Below are 18,635 nucleotides of genomic sequence, written 5' to 3' on the forward strand. Positions count from 1 at the left end.
CGCATTGTCTGCCCCATTGTGTGACATCACGGCCCGATAACTGCCGATAAGGCCTCGGCAATGCTCAAACCGTGGGGGTGTATGCGCCATCGCGTCTCGCGCGTTTTCGCGCGCGCACAAGAGGGAGGGATATAAAAAGAAGAATGTAACGCAGATGTGTAGTCGGCGAAAAGAATATCAACGCCGCGACGGGGGAGGGTGAAACGAAGAGCTATTCGATTTCCTTCTGCTCTTCTAGCGCCGCTTCTTTGCGAACTAATGTGCGGGGCACTGTATCAGACGCTGAAAATTGAGAATCGAATAAGTCGCGATCGGAATCGATCAGTTCTTTCTTTCTTTTTTTTTTTTCTTTTACGTTGTACGGATTCGCGATACAAATAAATGCATTGATATCGAACATTTATTACATTGAAATCTATTTTTGTTTCAGGTCCCTGGCTTTCCATTCTTGGCTTTCGCAGTGACAACGCGATCAAGTAAGTCATACTTTTAATTTTTTTTTTAATATTTCACGTTAAATAAAATGAGATAGGATTAAAAAGATTTTGCCAACAACGTAATTGAACATTTTTTTTGATCGGGTACTAGAGTCGCGATAAAAAGCTGCGTTGAAAAATCCGTTAAGAAATAAAAAAAAATATTCTAACAATGTTATAAAATAATTTTACGTTGAATTAAATCGTCAGCATGTAAAAAAAAGATAAAAATTATGACGAGCACGCACGTGATGCGTCTATGTTGTCCGTCTATAATATTTGCCCTGCGTTGACATTATATCGACTTGGCACGAATGCCGGACGCGGCCACCGACCATATATGAATAACAATCAGGAGCTATAACCCTCCCGCGATACATAATACTCATAATATATGTATGTATACGGTAGCCTTTTACGAGCCGCCGCATTTTTATGTTAATCGCGCGATCCTAGACAGACGGGACGAGCGCCACCCTTCCTTTTGTCATCTTACAGCGCAAATAGCGATCGCCGTCCGAATTTGTTCCGCGCGAACGTCATAAATGAAAAAGGTCATCTCGCGGAGGGTGGTTTTGCCAGGGTGCATATGTGGAAGAGGGGGGAGGGGCATACTTCTTTGGCTTCTACGTTAAATACGAAGGGCAGTTTGATCGCATTCTTTTTTTTTTTCCTTTTTTTTTATCTTCTTTGTGTTGGAGATTAGTTTGGACGGATTTAGGTTATTCGAAGTTGACGTAACTAAGAGATTTTTATTGATTCGTTGAATAATTCGTAATTATAATATTCAGAGGAGAAATTATGAAAATATTAAATTATAAGAATAATCGAGATAATGCCGGGTGAACATAAAAGGCCGCGCATATTGAGCGCTGCGTTTCTTTCTCTGTCATTCGCGATTGAAAGCCTCGCGTGCATGTTTGCAAATCTTCGTTTAATTTTGAGTTTCGTTTATTTCGTTTCGTATTCAGCGTGTAAAGTGAAAATCTGTCAGGCGCGCACGTTTGTATGGAATGCGTGCGGGGAAATATAGGGGAGACTGTGTACTTCGCTCGGCGATTTAGCATCCTTCCGTATCTTGTTGGTTGCGACTCGATGCGCGCGATTCAGCACTTCTGCGATTCACGGGCTGCTCTTGAGAACGTTGTAGAAACGAAGGCGACGCTTACGAGGAGTTATAGAAGGAGAAAAGGGAAAGACGGAAGTTAGATAAGAAGAGAGAAAGAAATAGAGGGGTAGAGAGAGAACGAGAGAGAGATAGAGCGACGGGGAGCCGCGGCGGCGACTGGACGTTTTATGCGCGCCGCGCAAAAGATGCCTTTGAATCCTTAATTCCCTTTGAAACTCTCATTCTGGGAGCAAAATGGCGAGAACGAGGCGTATTCTTCGGCTGAATGACGTATTGAGCGAGTTTTGTATGCCGTTGCGTCCGCGGGCGGCTCATCCAGGCCCTACGGCCGCTTATACGCGTTATACGTATTACGTTTTCTCTTTTCTCTTTCCACATCGCGCAGTCACGGCGAAGAAAACGTACGAGTCCGCGCCGTTCTTTTCGTCTTCTCGGGATTTCTTCTCCCGTTTGTCGTTTTTCGACAATATGCACCCTCCCGCGACAGAGAACGCCCGTCAGCACCGCGATTTCAGGCTTCTCTCTCGTTCTATTCATAAATTGATAGCGCGCCGCGTTATATGGGTTTGTCTCTTAATAGCTTTTTTCTGAAAATAAAAATTATCGACGCTGTTTCTTCGAGCATTTCTATTATTAAAAGCAACAAATCACTTTCCTCGCAAAGCTTTTTAATTTCGACAAGTTTCGTTGTCGTATTTTGAGAATTAAGTATACGACGACAGTGACAAACATTTTTTTTTTTTTTTTTATCTTTTTTAAATGGAATTCCGCCGTGGATGAACCGTATCTCCGCGCGTGAGACTACTACTCCCGCGTAGTAGGAAGGGTTACGTTTTACCCTTTCCCCTCGGGCCTCGTTCGCACAATCTTAGCTCGCTTTATCAACCGGCTTCTAACAACTATCGCGCCGCGGTAATTTCGGTTGAAATTGCCGGCAAATATCATCTGCATCCCGGAATTCCGGACGAGATTCACGTCGGGCCATCGATCGGCCCTCGCGCGTTCGTCTAACGAGACATTCGGTGCCGGTGCTCGACGACCACCGTCGCCGACGTCGTCGCCTTCGCCGGGGCGGGAGAAATCTCGGGGACGTGTACGCTTCAAGAACTCGGGCATTATCGGTTGGGTTTTCTCACGGATACAATTTCCCGACGCAATTTTCTTTTCAGTCGGTTCCCGGCGAATCCAACGCGCGCGCGGGTTGGACCGTGGGTGGCAAATGGCAAAGAGAGAGAAAGAGATACGGTGACAAGGGGGTGAGCGGAAGGGTGCAGAAAGAGATGGGGGAGGGCGGAGGGGGAGGGGGTGGAGGTGCGGCGCAGCCCATATTCGTGCATTGTGGCACGTTCCATCGCGTTCTCAACTGAACTGAACTCGACTCAACAGTGGAGGACACAATGGGCGGTATGAATAAGTATAACAGACAGACACCGGTACAGACAGACACAGGTAGCTCAGGCCGCAGTATGTGAATGAGGAACCCATTTGATAACACGCCTCCACAGCCACCCAGGTCCATTGTGTCGCTTCCTATTCAGCTGCTCTATGCCCTCTTCTCCTCCTATCCCCTCTTTACCGTTCTTCTCTCTCTCTCTCTCTCTCTCTCTCTCTCTCTCTCTCTCTCTCTCTCTCTCTCTCTCTCTCTTTCGTTCTCTCTGCTCTCAACTCCTCTCCTCCTTTGCCGGATTCGCCTTGCTCTGCTGGTGGTGTTACCCCTCTCGCTCGCTCGTTCTCGTTCCAATATCATCGTGGAGATCTTGTCCTATCTGTCCTGCACCTGTATTATGCACGTAGGAAAAAGGCAGACACGGATTCGCCGCGTGGACCTCTTCTCCTTCATTTCGATCGCACGTCGGCTGCGTAGGATCGGATCGCGATGCGAGTAAATTAGAAACGCGATACACTGTGCGAAAACCGTTCAGGTTTAGTGAATAACTCATGATATAACTTAATCTCAATGGAGACAAATATTTCCATCACAAAGAGAAGATTATTCAGTCGAAGTAGAAGCTGCAAACTATTTTCCTTGTTTTAAGTAACGCAAAGAAACTTTAAAGAAAATTAATTAAGTATGATAAAACTTAGATTTATTTTATTTCCATATAAATTTTAACGGATTCATACTATATGTTAAAATTGTTGAAAATTAGCTTTTTCATTGTTCTCTTTAACGACACGCACATGTGTCTTCAGTCGGCGAAAGGGTTAAACCGACCCTGTCCGCGGAATAGGTATTACCAGCGACTGATCCTGGTCGCGTGGATGCAATATAAGCTATCCTGGGATAGCAATCGCACGCATAGGTTGTACATCGACGGAGCTAGAGAGAGAGACAGAGAGAGAGAGAGAGAGATAAAATGGAAAGGGGGGGGGAGGGGAGTACCGACCAACAACAATGAGGCAGAGACAAAGCCCAGGTACAATGCTGATGTTGAACTCGACTGATTTCGACGATTTTTGGCCTTTGCATGTGCATCGCGCGTTACTCGACAATGATTCCCGCATACGTAATCATCGCTATAGCCGCGGAACTCTGGTACCCTCGCTCGCGGCAGTGGCTCTCACCCGCGGCCTCTTTTTCTCCGGTCCGAGCCTTTTTTCCCCGAGGTCGTCTTTTGACGTACGCGCCGACAGAGCATCACCGTGACACGGCGGTCCGTTTGTCGGTTGAAATTCTGATTCATTGGGCAATAGTTGAGAACCGTAGGTGACTCGCGCCTCCGTTGGCGCAATTCCCTTTTCAATCGTACAATACGCTTAAGTCCCGATCATCTGTAGAAGCAAAGACGTAATCAGATAACCGTGTGCAATTTAAAATCTATTTTTAGAGTATTTGATATCGAGGGAATGCGCGACTGGCTCTTAAGATGAAAGTGAGTCGTTGTCGTAAGCTGGCGATACTGATTTATTAGGGAAAACGCAATACGTAAAAAATATCGTAACGATAGTTATTGAAATAACGTTTATAAATGTTTGCGATGTGACCGCGAGTGTCTTAAAATGCCCCCATGTGAATTATCATAGATCCGGATTCATTTCGCGGTTCGATATACCACAAATTCACCGTGATCAGGAGTATTTTGAGTCTTCAATAGTGATCTCGCATCGGGTGAATTATACATTATGTATTACACATATTCTCAATTGACTATTGAGTCGGCATATCCTGATGCAATATTTATTAAATTATTTAGAAGTAAAATATAATAAATTTCTTTTATAGACAAACACGATTATTATAAAAAAAAAAAGAAAAAAAAAACACGACATTCATGTATAATGAAGGGATTAATTATCTTTCAACACAATTTGAATCATCAGCTTGACAATTTTATTTTGTTCCTTATAAATAATGTACATATAAAATATTTCGTGTATGTCCTACAAACGCAAACGCACAAGTTACTTGGTCTCGTTTGATCTCCCGTGGCATGAAGGAAAATAAGTGCATTTTATTTTCTTCATAGGCAGGTTCAAGTTGGGAGGGTGGGACTTTGCACGTTTAATTCCGCGATGTGCATCGCGAAACTGACGACGGTCTCTCGCCCGGTCCCCGCGGTGCTTTTTCGCAAACGCGCGAAGGGTGGATCCTTGATCGATTGAGCACCGCTGACCGCACCTGAATAGATACATTGTGCCGAGGCGGCCTATTGACGGGCGATTGTTCCCTCAACAATAACAACAATATCTGAATAGTCGTCCTGCGCATCTCTCGCGCGTTGCACGCACCCACGCATCCGCGCGTGCACGCACGGACGGGGCGCTTCCACGCGCGCGCCTGGTACACACGCACACGTGTAGCCCGATGAAAGATTCCCGCGCACCCCACGGAATACACGCGAGCAATATAAACGCACGTACCGGTGGCGGATTTAGAAAACACCCGCGGTCCAGAGGTGAAAAATCGCCGGGCGGGAAAACGTGGCTTTCAATCTCGATTATTAAACGTGAAGCAATTTGGCATCGTATTATTATTTAATTCGCTATAATTTTATAATAGATATATAATAGACACGTAAAAGCTTGCGATTCAAATAAATCTTACACATCGCAGAAAAAAAAAGAAAAAAAAAAAATACCATAACGTCAGAGATTGCCGTAATTTTGCTCACGATAAAATATCTCTCTTACTTCTTTGACAGTTTGTTCATTTTTTTTTTTTCCTTCTTTTTGGATACGTGTACGCGCTCGTGTCAGTGCAACAGCGGATCAGGGCAATGCTCGCGTATATGTGGTCGCGAGTCTCGCGAGTGTGGTCTCTCTCTTGTTAGGGAGTGTGAGTGGTTTCGGGCGGGATTGCGGATCGAACCGGCCACACAGCGCCACGCCGGGTGTTACGCTCGAGCTGAAACAATGCAGAACCACGAGGGTCCGAACGATCAACCCCCTTGTGCGGCTCGTGAAACGGCACTAATACCTTTCGCGCGAATTTACGCGCTAATTCGCCGAGCGGCTCGTCTTCGGTAAAGCCTAAGTATCGACGTTAGGAAGATTTCGCTGATGTTGTCTTTGTCGTCGCGACAATATCGTGCTGCGCGGAACTTGTTAACTTAAGAAAATAGCTGCTGTATTCCTTTTTATATATATTAAAAAAAAAAAAAAGAGAGTAAACTTCTAAATATGTATATATATAAAATGCTACGGTGAGAGAAAACGCTACGTATTTAAATAATTTCATATTTCTCGCGAACATTTTATACCGTTTGATTTCAGTTAATGTAAAAGCATAACTAATTACGCAACATTGTGATATATACAATATTGTTTATCATGTATTTATAAACAATGGTCAAGATATATATATATATGCAATGCCGTCGTAGAAATACGTATTTATATCCTACGAGCAGGTACTACATTTACCGCGAAAATGTAAGGATTGATTTTCGGCCGTTTAGATAAATTGCCGATCGTTCCTACGACTGATACTACGTTTCAACGCGATACATCTATCGGTATGTCATTCGACGTTTTGCACGGCGTAACGGCATTTGTTCAAATTTTACCGTTTGGTTATATAGTTAAATATAAAAAGTGGAATGATAATTGCCGACGATAATGACAATCTCGGTGGACTAACGGGATAGATATATCTTGAAATTAAAAACTAATACTTTTCCTTTTTAAAGGATACGTAAAGTAAAGTCTCCGGGTGACGTGTGACTTTTTTTTTTTTTTTTCCACGCGTGCACGTTCACGCGCGTTGCGAGTTAAACCTGTAGCTTCCTTTCTTTGCGAAGCGTGCAATCCATACATTAATATGTCGCGCGTAAAGGATGTTGTTCGACCGTTCGATAACAATTGACGCGATAATTCTATATTCGGACGGATTCGTTTTACATTCTTACGAAAGTGCCAATATAATATAATTAATATTCTTACTCGCGGCATCGTTACTTATTCAACTCACAATTAGATACGTATATAAAGTTGAACAGCCCGCAATGTCGTAAGATACTGTACATTTATTTTAAAATAATTAATTTTGTATCATATCATAAAAAACTAAAATTACATAATAATAGTGTCTAAGATTTAGGCACCGCGTAGATATTAACTAACTCTCGATTAATATTGATACAAAATTGAAAATCATTTCTTTATCACAATCACACGATATCCTAATTACGACTAGTGACTATTGCAGCCCGTATCCGGCAAGGGGAACGTATACCTCAAGATAATCTAAATCCTAGATATCTTATCGTAGATAAATTTAACATTAGTAAATTACATTAATTTACGCGATTATTATTTTTCTCTTTTAATATTAATCCTTTCAATATTACCGTTTTATATCGCGAATATATGGATTCAAATATTAGATCTATAGCTCTATACGTTCCTCGATTTACGATACGTCTCCATCCGGCTGCCGCTTATTCAGTCTATCGTAGTTGAGTTGTCCACGACGTTGGACGGAGTTGTCGTTAATCGTTTCGTTACGGTTAAGTCGATATCAGAAGCTGGACGACGGCTCGTAGAATTCACATTCGCTGCAACGTTTCTGTAGGATATAATTTTAATAATTAGAATTCATCAGAGGAAAAAAAAAAAAAAGAATTTCTTTCGAATGCAGCTGGTTATACGAAATAATTTTTGATTTCACATGGGCTGTATGTGATTTTTTTCACATACGTGATTTTTAAGACATCAGTATACGTACGGGTAGATCTTTGGTGGACGGCTGCTCGCGTAGTCGATGGTACATTATGCGATTACTTATAAAGTCTTGAATATTGTGTCGAGAAAAAGTTTGATCTTTCATTTGCCAGTCGAACGACGACCTAATGTTCGCTCCCAAGTTGAGTATATCGCGACCTGCGTATTGTATGCGTATTTGTTCAATCGGCTGAAAGAAAGATTTATTGCTGTTTATTTCGCTCACATGATTAATGTAATTATTACTTTTCTTATAATTGACGATTAAGGGAATTATGCTAGAATCATAAAATTATCTTTTTGTTAGGGGGTTTTCGCACACCGATAATTTTATAGCGATATGTTATTTTTTATTTAAAAAAAAAAAAGTTGTTATTTTTTTTATATATTTCTCTCTTTTCGTTGGCTCTGTTTCGATTTGGCATTTCTATTGTTCGTTTCTTTTTTTCAACTTCTGAATAATTTGTGCTAAGGCGAATTCTCGTAATGTTTACCTTCTCCTGGCTCTTGCATGGTGTTCTATTGGGAGTGTCTGGCCTCGATGAGTACGGCGTTAATTCGACTGACGCCGATTCGGCGGACATAGCAAGACTGCTGATGCCGCTGGACTCGCTTCCGGTGCTTGGAGAAGTCCGTCCGGAACCGGGCAAATTTCTCGCGTTCTGCTCGCGCTCAATATTAAGAAGCTTCATTCTCAACGTAGAAAATTGTTCCGGGTCGAGACCGAATAATGGTAGCGCTAATGTTAGTGCCATTTTTACGTTGCGTTGTCCCTTCTCGGCTAATCCTGCAATTAACATCAACTCTTATAATAACGTTATAATTAGAACATACGCGATATTTACTAATCCTCGTAGTCGAAACGTCCTTTGATCATAGGTGCTCTGTATATTTTTTCCTCACGTTAGAATTTATTACGTTTGTATTATTTAAAATCGAACAAAACATTTATTTGTAATTATTGAAACAGAGGAATATTCAGCTAAGTACTTTGCATAAATTTATAAGATTGCTTTTTAATTAGACACGATGGTAAAAGGCTTTAGAGTCCACACTGTGTATGTATACGCAAATAAATATTTGAAGGAAAAATTGTTCCGTTCGTGGAGATAATTTCTTTTTTTTTTTTTTTTTTTTTTAACTTTCTTGAGAACACGTGGCTCGCGTTAAATTAAATTAAGTATAGTTTATTACTTCTTGTGGCAAGATTTCACTTTCACGTCGATATTACCTGGATCACGATAAAAGTAATCGAGTTGTTATAATCATGCGAACCGTTACGACGTTAACCGACAACTGAAGACATCCTTCTTGTATATTCTTGCCGTACTGGTCACATGTACATGTAATCTTCATACGAACATTCGTGATGATAAACACGACCTTCTGTGTTTCGAATCACGCGTTCGCGCATTAACCCGACCATGCTGTGCCTTTATTTTATCGGCGAAAATATTTAACGTTAAAGAAATACTAAGAAAACGAAAAATCGATATAGCAAGTCAATTTTTTTTTTTTTTTGCATAAAAGAGTGATTCTAAATAAATTTAAAAAATGCAGATTAATTTTAAAAAACACTACATTATAATTTATAACTTGTTTAGACAATCAACAGTTTAGTTTAATTAATTAACTCAGAAAAATAGAGAATTAATTCAAGACTTGAGCAAAATTGCAAAAACGGCATATATGAGAAAATTAATGAAGATCAAGCTTCTTTTTATTTTCTTATTAAGATCATAGGGCGTTTTTACCCTTTCTGATTATACGGGTTAATCATAATGCTCGTATGAACGTTTTACCAACCAAGTGCTCCGTACGTAGCGAACGTTATACTATATGTACATTTAGTATACGATACGTACGAAGCTCGCGGTCGGTAAAACATTTTCACAACCATCACGATTCACTGTATAAACTGTACCGTTATAACCCGAGAAATTCCTCTTACCGACGAGGATGATAAGGTCATTTTCCACTGATAGCAGCTTGGTATACGGACGTGTGGTACATGCACCAGGTCCCTGATGCGGAGGTAGTTCTCGTGTTCACAGTGATACCGTGGCGCTAGCGATCATCCACTCCTGTTTGATACAGGTTCGTTGTGTATGTGCGCACGGTTTGCGCCTATTCAACACATGCATACATATGCAGACGAGTGTTCATATAAAACAAATACTTGGATAAACGGGCGTAATGTCACGTAGCGTCGCGTAGTGTCATTAAGGATGTCATTAAGGAGCCATGCAAAAATAAAGATTTGAGTGGCCGTGTCAGGGACCTGGAATGCACTGTTCCTCTCTTCAGCAAGGATGCTGAGCACCTTATCCACCAACGAGGTCTGCTTTGCCGACTGCAATTATGTCTTCGTGTTAGCTTTTCCCACATACAATAACCATTACTAATTATACTAATTAAATTGTTTAATAATTTGAACATTTTCAATAATATAAATTCAGAATAATAACTTGTTTAAGTATAAAAATTTAATTTAATTTTAAATGGCATTTCTTATCATACGATACGATGTCGGTAAAAAATGTTCAAGATAACAGTGACCTTTCATATGTTAACTTGTTTTTTTGCGGGTTATTTACCTGTAACGCCGCTAGGATATTATTATATTGAATTGTCGATTATTTTAATTTTTAATTTTAATTTTAATTACATTAATCGCGTTGTATAATTCGCGTGTTAACTTCATCTTGACGTTAAATTTTTTTTCTTTCGATCTGAAGCAGATTTAAAAAATATTATTTCATCCACAATGCTTTCGTTGTACTAGGTTAAATTTTCTCGCGTTTACTCGTTCGAATGTTAGCTTCTTTATAAGGGGTGTTAGAAGATGTTCTAGTCAGATGGTCTGGAGCTACTCAGGGATCGTCAAGAAGGGACAACAGAATCGTGGAGTACGGAGATTTGATGTCCAAGAATGACGGCAAAGTTCACTCATTGTTCTTTCAACTTTCATGTTCTGATAGTATTTCAATGAACGCTTCTTTAAGGTTGTGGAAGGTGGTCGCCAGGATATCGCTGTGTGTACGACATAAATTAATTGAAGAGCATTTAGGTATTTGCGCTCCTTTGTTCGTCATCGTCATTTCAATGATATGCATAGCCTTTTATATAAAATTAAAAAAAAAAAAAAAAAAATACGTTACGGGAGAAATGACTTCTACGGTGAGGCTTCCAGGAACATATTCAAACGTTGAACAAATTCATCATGATTACAAAATGGAACAAGAAGGGGGAGGATAGTTAAGAGATGAGTCTTTAATTTCCTTCAACACGCTTTCCTTTGTGATATTACTTGTATACAAATTGCTAATTATGCACAATGTATTCTTGTGTGTATTATATATATTATGTATATATGCATATATATTAAGTGAAAGCCAAATTAGGGGAATAAAATAATCTCACAACTCCCCAAAGAGACTCGGGAAGAAGAACTGAGGAAGAAACGATGATTGGAAGATTAATCGTTGGTTTATCCATTAGATTGCTCTCTCTCCTCTCAAAGACGAAGAGAGTTAAATCGTCTAATTATCTCCAAGAGCATGGCGACGTTGCATTGAGAGAGAATTTTACGGGAAGTGTTCTCCTAATTACGACTCATGATATGTGACAACCTTATGAAGACGAAACTTTGGCCTTCCCGGAGCATTTCTCTAAATCTTGAAATGAAAATGGAGCAGTAGTTAGGATTACCACCCAGAAGGTTAAGAAGAAGATGGAATTTGCGCAATATCTTGAGAAGTAACGGTAATAAAGGTATTTCGGAAATTTGGGCCCAGTCCGAACATACCCGACGCTGGCTTCGCAACACGTTGACAAGTATGCGTATGATTCCTTCACCGACTCATAATAACTATGTCAGGACGCGAGGAAACAGGATATCTAAATATTCCGCGATTCTTGCGCGCAAGTCTGAATTGACCGAGAACTCATAATACTCTTTGTGGACGTGATGTCTCCGTTGGAAGAATATGAGAGGGGGCTGCTTGAAATCAGTTAAGGTTTCTTGCGAACTGTAGTAGCACTATCGACCATCGTTATTTTGCACGGAAATACAAGTTCTTTTTTTTTTTTTTTTTATTCTTAATTATAGTATTTAATATTTGTCGTAATGGTTGGTGGTTTTAGTTATTGAAGCAGAAAGGAAAAAAAAGTTTAGCGAAAATGTACCCCGCGAAACAGAAATATAAAAAATTTTTCTTTTTTAATTAAATATATTAATAAACGTCGCGAACAGTATTTTTATATCGATAAAATAAACTTATAAATAGTTTAATGAATAGTAAAAGAAACGCGAACAAATTAATAATGCGCACAGAAATAAAAATATATTTGCCTATCTTTTAAGATATTAAAAAATTTTTTATAACTCTTTTTAATTTAATAGAACGTTGAAGTAACTGTTGCAACATTATCATAAATCCCTTCATATGCTTCTGAAAGTACGTGCAGCATCTCTCGCCCACTAGGATTCTAGGTTACCGACGTACGAGGTTTCCTCTCGAACATTGTATCTCTCCTTCATTCTTCGTTCTTTACGTTTCTCGTCTCCGCGCTAGATTTCTTTACGCGGGTGGACCAACGATCTATTGTCGATTCGGGCTCAGTAGGTAGAAGTCGGGCGCAGGAGAGGAAGAATTGTCGCGCTGTAGAAACCGAACTGTAGAACCCCTACCGACAACTCGAAAGGAAATGAGGTGCCCTCGACAGGACCTATCCCAATGAAAAAGAAGTCACCGGACCGTGGCGAAGGAAGAAAATCTTTCCTTACGCGAATCACGCGCGCGTCGTTGGTGTCGACAACGTCTTGACCGCGTTTCTTCCTTTAGAGATGGCGTATCGTATCACGAGATTAAGATACACAAGTATAAGTAATCCTTTTGCGGGCGACGATGTCTTATTTCCTTAACGTTATTTCATACGCGGCGAGAATCCTTTTCGTGTACCGTCGAATAAAAATACGACGCCGCGAAGAGGAGTTAGACATTTAATACTTATCGTTATTTACGTTCGTTATTTCTATAACGATATCTGTTTTGTGATAATTATTATTTTGAATCCTTATTTATCGATAATACAAATGCGATTGCGCCAGGCCGATCAATGCACACCCCGTGTCGGTAGGAGGATTAGAGTCTTCCTACATTTAATCTTTTTTGTATTTCTTTGGGCGCGTGGCTCGACAAAAGCACGAGTGGTCCTCTGAAGAGAACGAAAGCGAGAGAGCACACTTCGAGAGATGTTTTGGATTTGCCAGGTGCGAAGAAACACGCGCGCGCGCGACCAGTATATTCTTATTCTTGAGTGTTTCTCTTGTCGGTCAGCGGCCGAGGAAAAGATCCCTTTGTAGGATCACAACTCGGCCATTCAATTTCCATGCTATCCCACGAATTCCATAATGTAAAGCCGCATTAACAAAGTGAACGTTAACAACTTCACAGATGGAAAGAGTTATCTTAAAAGAAAAGAAAGTACTATCGTTGCCGCTTTACAGCGGCATTGATTAAATTTTTTTTTCTTCTTTTTTTTTTTTTTTAAATTTGACTGCATTTATATCTGTAGCTTTTTTTCGACTTTAGTAAGCTTCGATGAGAACAATGCCAGGCGCGTTCAATGTACGTATAAATTAAAATAACGTTCCTTCGCGGGCGGTACGTCGACTTTACGTGGGGTGGAAAAGAATTAGCTTATTTTTTTTTTTTTTTATCGGCGAGATAACGAGGCATGGACCAAGAGTGACACCTGAGGTGTCGACGCCATGACACGTTACGAGGGTTGCCATGCCAGACATCCATCACTTCTTTGTATAGCGGCCCCGTGACACCTGGTTCTGCGTTCCCCATCTCCACTGTAAACCCCTACGATTCCTTTTTAACCTCCCTTCCATGGCGGCGGTATATATCTAAAAACTGTTAGGTTCGCGATATAAACGGAATCGAGAACGAATATAAAAATTTTAATCGTGCAATTATACTTTATTTCTTTTCTTTTTTTTTTTTTCTTTCTTAAAAGAAATATAAAACAGATTTCATTAAGAGCTTTAGCGAATTAAATTCGATTTACGTTATTCATTTGTGAACTTGCACTTGTAGCAGTCAAGTTCGCGTTGAAAGTAAGTGGGTCATCCTGAGGAAATGGTTGAAATTTAAAGAATAGAATCTCGTTTTTGCTAAAAGTCAGTGTTAGTCCCTCAAGACAGATTATTTGCTTCGGTGGTTTTGAGAAAAGGAAAAGGAAAAAAAAAAAAGAAAAAGAAAAAAAAGGCAGAGAAGGTAACTGGTCAGTCCTTCATCTCGTTTCTAACCCTCGGTCGAGAATCCCTTCATTGAGAACGATTGCTAAATCCAGGTGTTCCTGTCGCGCTGCATCCTTGGAGACCTTCATATTTCACTCACCTCGTCAATGGGAGGAAGCCAGATGCAGGTGTGCCGGTCTCGTTCGAGACGGATCTCGGCGATCTTCGTGCAATAAATAGGATGCATAGCTAAAGAAATGAAGCGTGGGCGGCAAGGGAAATTTTCAAACCTCGACCGCTGCCCTTTATACGATGAAACTTCCGAATTGTGAAACCGATTAGGTATACCTACTGAGAAAGGGCTGACACGCGACTAATGGTGGAACGTCGGCGGAAACACATTGTCATCATCGCGATGATTTCGGCGCGTTTCAACGTTATTGTGCGTTAGCGAAAAAAATGTTAACCGCCTAAGTTTAATTTTATTCGAACTCGCCGATAGTCTGGTGCTCGACGTTATTAAACTAAATAAAATCGTATCGTTAAAAATCATTTTGTAATATAAAAATATTTTATAATTTAAATAGGTGCCTCGCTAAAAGATTATTTAAAAATCTTTAAAAAGGATTGAATATATGATAGTTCTTGAGACATATAGTTTTCGGTATGAACAAGAATTTAATTACCATTATCGCTCGCCATTTCGGCAGGGATGCCTTCCGGGAGAATATCAATCGATTGTCATCTTCGGTGACCTGACCCGTCGACATATAAGCTCGACATTGCTTTGGGGGTGGTTTGAGGGAACTCATCGATAGCCACCGACAGAAGGAGGCGGTACCTCTCATTAATAACCGGTGACTCGGCGTTTATATAAATAATCCTACGCGGTCGTGCAGGCACTCACCTGCGATTCGGTCGATCGCTCACTATCCTGACGTGAAAGAAGTTTCTCCCCCTACGGTTGTACGACCGATTCATCCACCGCCTTCATGCTCTTCGTTCGCTCGCGTGTCTATTCTCTCTTTTTCTGTCCGTGCCTCATTTTCCCCTTCGGATCGCCACCGCCTTCCTCTTTTCTCTTTCTCTCTTTTTCTCTCTCTCTCCCCTCTCTCTCTCTCTCTCTCTCTGTCGCGAAGACTCCTCAATCGGAATTCCGAAAGGCACTAGAGCAGGGCACTCCTCTAGTCACTGCCAAGTTTATGAATGCCTGCCTGCGACGTCCGGTCATTTATTTCGGCATCTATGCTCTATATCTCAAATACTCGCATTAACGCTCCGACTATAAATGCCCCAATATTCGAAACATGCGTGTACGCAACTATATCTTCTCACGTCGCTGTTTTTGCAATTAAGAATAAATTTTTTAATGTGATAAATATTCTTTGCTCCGCGAAGATTTCTTCAAATAATTAGAGTCTCGATTAATTTGGATTCTTTTTCATTTATCCGTTTTTCTTTTATGTGATTTAAAATATTTGTAAAAAAATAGCTTAATTTTTAAAATGATAACTTTAAACGGATTACGTTATTGGAAAAGAAAGCAAGTTTGCGAAATTGGTACGCGAAACGTCACGGAATTCCGAAAGTGCGAGAAGAGACATTAAAACTATTTTTCGTGGCATGATGCGTCTCCGTATAACGGCGTAATAAAAGTTTCCATTCTTGCAAATGGGTAAACTTTATTCGTGAGACCGTCGCGAGAGAAACGACGGTCTCTTTCTGCTCCTTTGCTTTAGTATATTGTCCCCGTTCGGTCTACCCGCGCATGGCATACACTTCGGAGTGGTGCAATTATTACTTGTCCGCTTTTACGACGCCAGGAACGCTGACCGGCGAACGAGGACAGAAAACTCGAAATACAGAGAGCCGCGAAAGTTTGCCACGAAGAATCGTGACAGCGGAATTGAACATAAAAATTGTTTAGAGAACTTCATAAGAATTTTGGTTCCTTCTTATAAATTTTTTTTTTTACGAAATTTTGCCCGTTAAATTAATACGTATGTAAATTGATATAAAATACTTACGAGCCCATTATTGATATTTGCGAAAAATATTCGAGACGCGTTTATAAGATCGTTGCTAATTTTTCGCGCGTCGAAGCAAAAGTTATTACATCATATTATATTACGTACGAACCTTCCAAGATAATGGGTTTGATATTCGCTTTACGACGAGGTTAATGGAGCAATGCGTTTGCCTTTATATTGTTTACTGCGCGTCTTAAAAACACGCGTCTTTGTACATGATTTCGCATTCGATTTCATTCACGCCATTCTTCCTGACACGTCGGAGGGAGGACCGTGGATCGATCGTATCGTAAAATATTTAACGAGGCAGTTCGGCGAGACGTCTTTGTAAACGATATGAATATCGCAATAAAATATATACGCGTACGCCTATATACGGCATAGTGGCGAATATAAATTCAACGAGTTTCCGTCCCCCGACGTCGGCACGTTTCTTGCCTTTTCGCTGTCTTGACTTCGCTCGTTGCGGTCGCCTGCGAAACTCCATAAAAGATACGATCGAGGCATAACGCGGATAATTTCTCTTAATGCCCGGCATAATGTTTAATTTCAGCTCCCGTCATCTTTTCCGTACCCTTTCCTTCTTCCGCATCTCTTCCTATTCGTTTCCATATATGGAATATTTCAGTGATCGTCGCCTTCATACGCATATTTTTTCTATTGTTTCAGGTGAATTGCGGCTCGCTGCGATCAGCAGAAGACGTCGATCGGTGAGTCTTATCATTTTTTTTTTTACTTGTTGAAATTATTAGGTCACTGCACTTCCACTGTTATACATATATAGATTAGTCGAGGCGAGTCAGATCGCAAAAGAGATCAGCGCGTTAGATGCCGCGTGTTCGAAATTTGGAGTCGCTCAGAGAACGACGACGGCGACGGCGACGCCAACGAGAAATATGTATAAACAATATACATTTATATATCAGCGTATATACACGCATCAGCGCGTATCGCTCCAACGGACTTCGCGTGGGTCGGCGCGAGGGTGACGTCGAGAGACCGGAGGGGTTGGGACGGAGCCGGTTTGTAACAAAATCAATAGAGGGGTGGCGCGCGAGAGGACACACGAGGGGATAAAGCGGGAGGAAAGGGGACAGAAGCGTAAACGGGCCGGCGCAGGAAGAGGGTGGCTCACGCGGGGGTGGTTTGGCGAGCGCAAGCGCATTCGGTTAACGGTGGAGCTGGGTGCCGCGGGTCGCGGGCGCAAGAGGGTGAACGAAGGAAGACAAAACCACCCCGCCGCCGGCTACTCCCACCCTCTGGACGAGGCGACGGACTGCGATGGAGTGCCTCCATCCTCCATCTCCTCGTCCTCCCTCCCCCTCTTCGCTTCCTCGTCCTCTTCTTCCACCTCATGCTCCTGCTCTTCCGCCGTCGTTGTTCCCTCCTCACCCGTCGCTTCGCGCTGCCTCCTACCTCCTCTGCCGCCTACTTTGAGTCTATAGAACAGCTCTCGCTAACCTGGAACTCGGGGGGATGCACCCCCTAGAATGGTACGTGCTGCCATCGCCACCGACGTGGGAAACGTCGGAACAGCGCAAATCTCGGGCATTTTGCCTCAACCTGAGCGTAGGTCCGATGATATTTCATCGCGAATTCCATGTCTAATAGTTTGTGAAGACTAGTGTTACTTTACAGCGTGCGTAATCTTCTCCACGTTAAATTTTTCTTATATTTTTTTTATCGCTCTGGCTATAATTAAGTTTTCCTAAATTCACGATTGCTCTCCATTGACGATCTTTTATTCAGTCTCTTTGAAAATTCAGAATAGTGTAGAATTTAAGTGGTTTTTATTAGATCTAGACTTGTATTTTTTTTCATGTTACGGTACTTGTAGTTTATTCTTTTTTGACTCGCGGGCAACTCCGTTTTACATACTCGATGACGCTTTTTTATTTGAACCGAGAGGACGCGTATTTACTCGACAACGTTTATTATAGATTAATTTTATTTTAACCAACGCTATACTAATTCCTAAAATTATCGCGTTGAAGACGTATTTTTCGCTGTGAGCGTGAAACGAGTTTTCGCGGCCTAAAAGGTCGAATGCGAGCCTTTACCGATGCACAGAGCTTGCGTACAGCGCATATTCATTTTTTACAAGCCGTTCGTACTCCACCACGTGCATGCAGCCGGCATTCGGTTGGCCAGCTTTCAGTGGTCCCCAACTGGTTCAAGTACCACATGCTCTCGTGGTCGCCCTTGCGCTCACGTACGAGCAAGAAGTACTCGATGGCATTTGCGGTGGATTTGGCGGTACTCTGCACCGCGGGAGCCCCACTTCTGACCAGTAACCATGGGGTACTCTCTCTCTCTCTCTTCTTCGGCTTCTCTCTGGATTCTTCTTCTGCTTCGTCCCTCGCGCCCTTGCCCACGTTCTCGAGAGGCCCCGTGCGATACCCCCGTCATAATCTCCCGTCTATCGAAAGGGAGTCGCTGAGCGCGGATTAAAAGGGTGCCTTTTACGCAGGGTTCTACGCAAGATCTAAAAATCCTCTTTCTCTCTCTTTCTCTACTTGTCTTTCTCTCTATTGCCAAGCTTTCCCGACACTCGCGATTACACACCGCGTTCTCAAAAATTGCAT

General features: G+C 41.6%; 2 protein-coding genes across 5 annotated transcripts in view; one reads left to right on the top strand and one right to left on the bottom strand.

Moving 5' to 3' along the window:
• Soxn (SRY-box transcription factor soxNeuro) overlaps positions 1-18,635 on the top strand; it is a 252,806-nt gene that overhangs the window by 22,438 nt on the left and 211,733 nt on the right. For all 3 annotated transcript variants that reach the window (XR_011546556.1, XR_011546555.1, XR_011546554.1), the window contains exons 2-3: positions 431-476; positions 16,720-16,760. The gene's annotated coding sequence lies outside the window, so the exon portion shown is untranslated. The remainder of the gene's footprint in view (positions 1-430; positions 477-16,719; positions 16,761-18,635) is intronic.
• Positions 5,748-9,110, bottom strand: LOC139107418 (uncharacterized). 2 transcript variants are annotated; one of them, XM_070664996.1, is made up of 4 exons: positions 8,999-9,110; positions 8,262-8,554; positions 7,772-7,957; positions 5,748-7,612 (listed from the first exon to the last, which is right to left on the bottom strand). In XM_070664996.1, exons 2-4 carry the CDS (start codon positions 8,520-8,522, stop codon positions 7,565-7,567), a joined length of 495 nt encoding a protein of 164 aa, XP_070521097.1. In that variant the 5' UTR covers positions 8,523-8,554; positions 8,999-9,110; the 3' UTR covers positions 5,748-7,564. The 2 variants fall into 2 exon arrangements, with proteins under 2 accessions (XP_070521097.1, XP_070521098.1); XM_070664997.1 differs by having other exon boundaries at positions 8,962-9,075.

The sequence above is a fragment of the Cardiocondyla obscurior genome, linkage group LG13 (genome assembly GCF_019399895.1).
Source record: "Cardiocondyla obscurior isolate alpha-2009 linkage group LG13, Cobs3.1, whole genome shotgun sequence".
In the NCBI taxonomy this organism is placed as follows: Eukaryota; Metazoa; Arthropoda; class Insecta; order Hymenoptera; family Formicidae; genus Cardiocondyla; species Cardiocondyla obscurior.

Excerpts from the sequence above, each read along its gene's own strand:
- LOC139107418 (XM_070664996.1), bottom strand. The coding sequence starts at position 8,522 with ATGGCACTAACATTAGCGCTACCATTATTCGGTCTCGACCCGGAACAA. Across the intron at positions 7,958-8,261 it reads CATGCAAGAGCCAGGAGAAG|CCGATTGAACAAATACGCAT; the intron begins GTAAACATTACG and ends TCTTTCTTTCAG. Across the intron at positions 7,613-7,771 it reads CGTCCACCAAAGATCTACCC|AAACGTTGCAGCGAATGTGA; the intron begins GTACGTATACTG and ends TATATCCTACAG.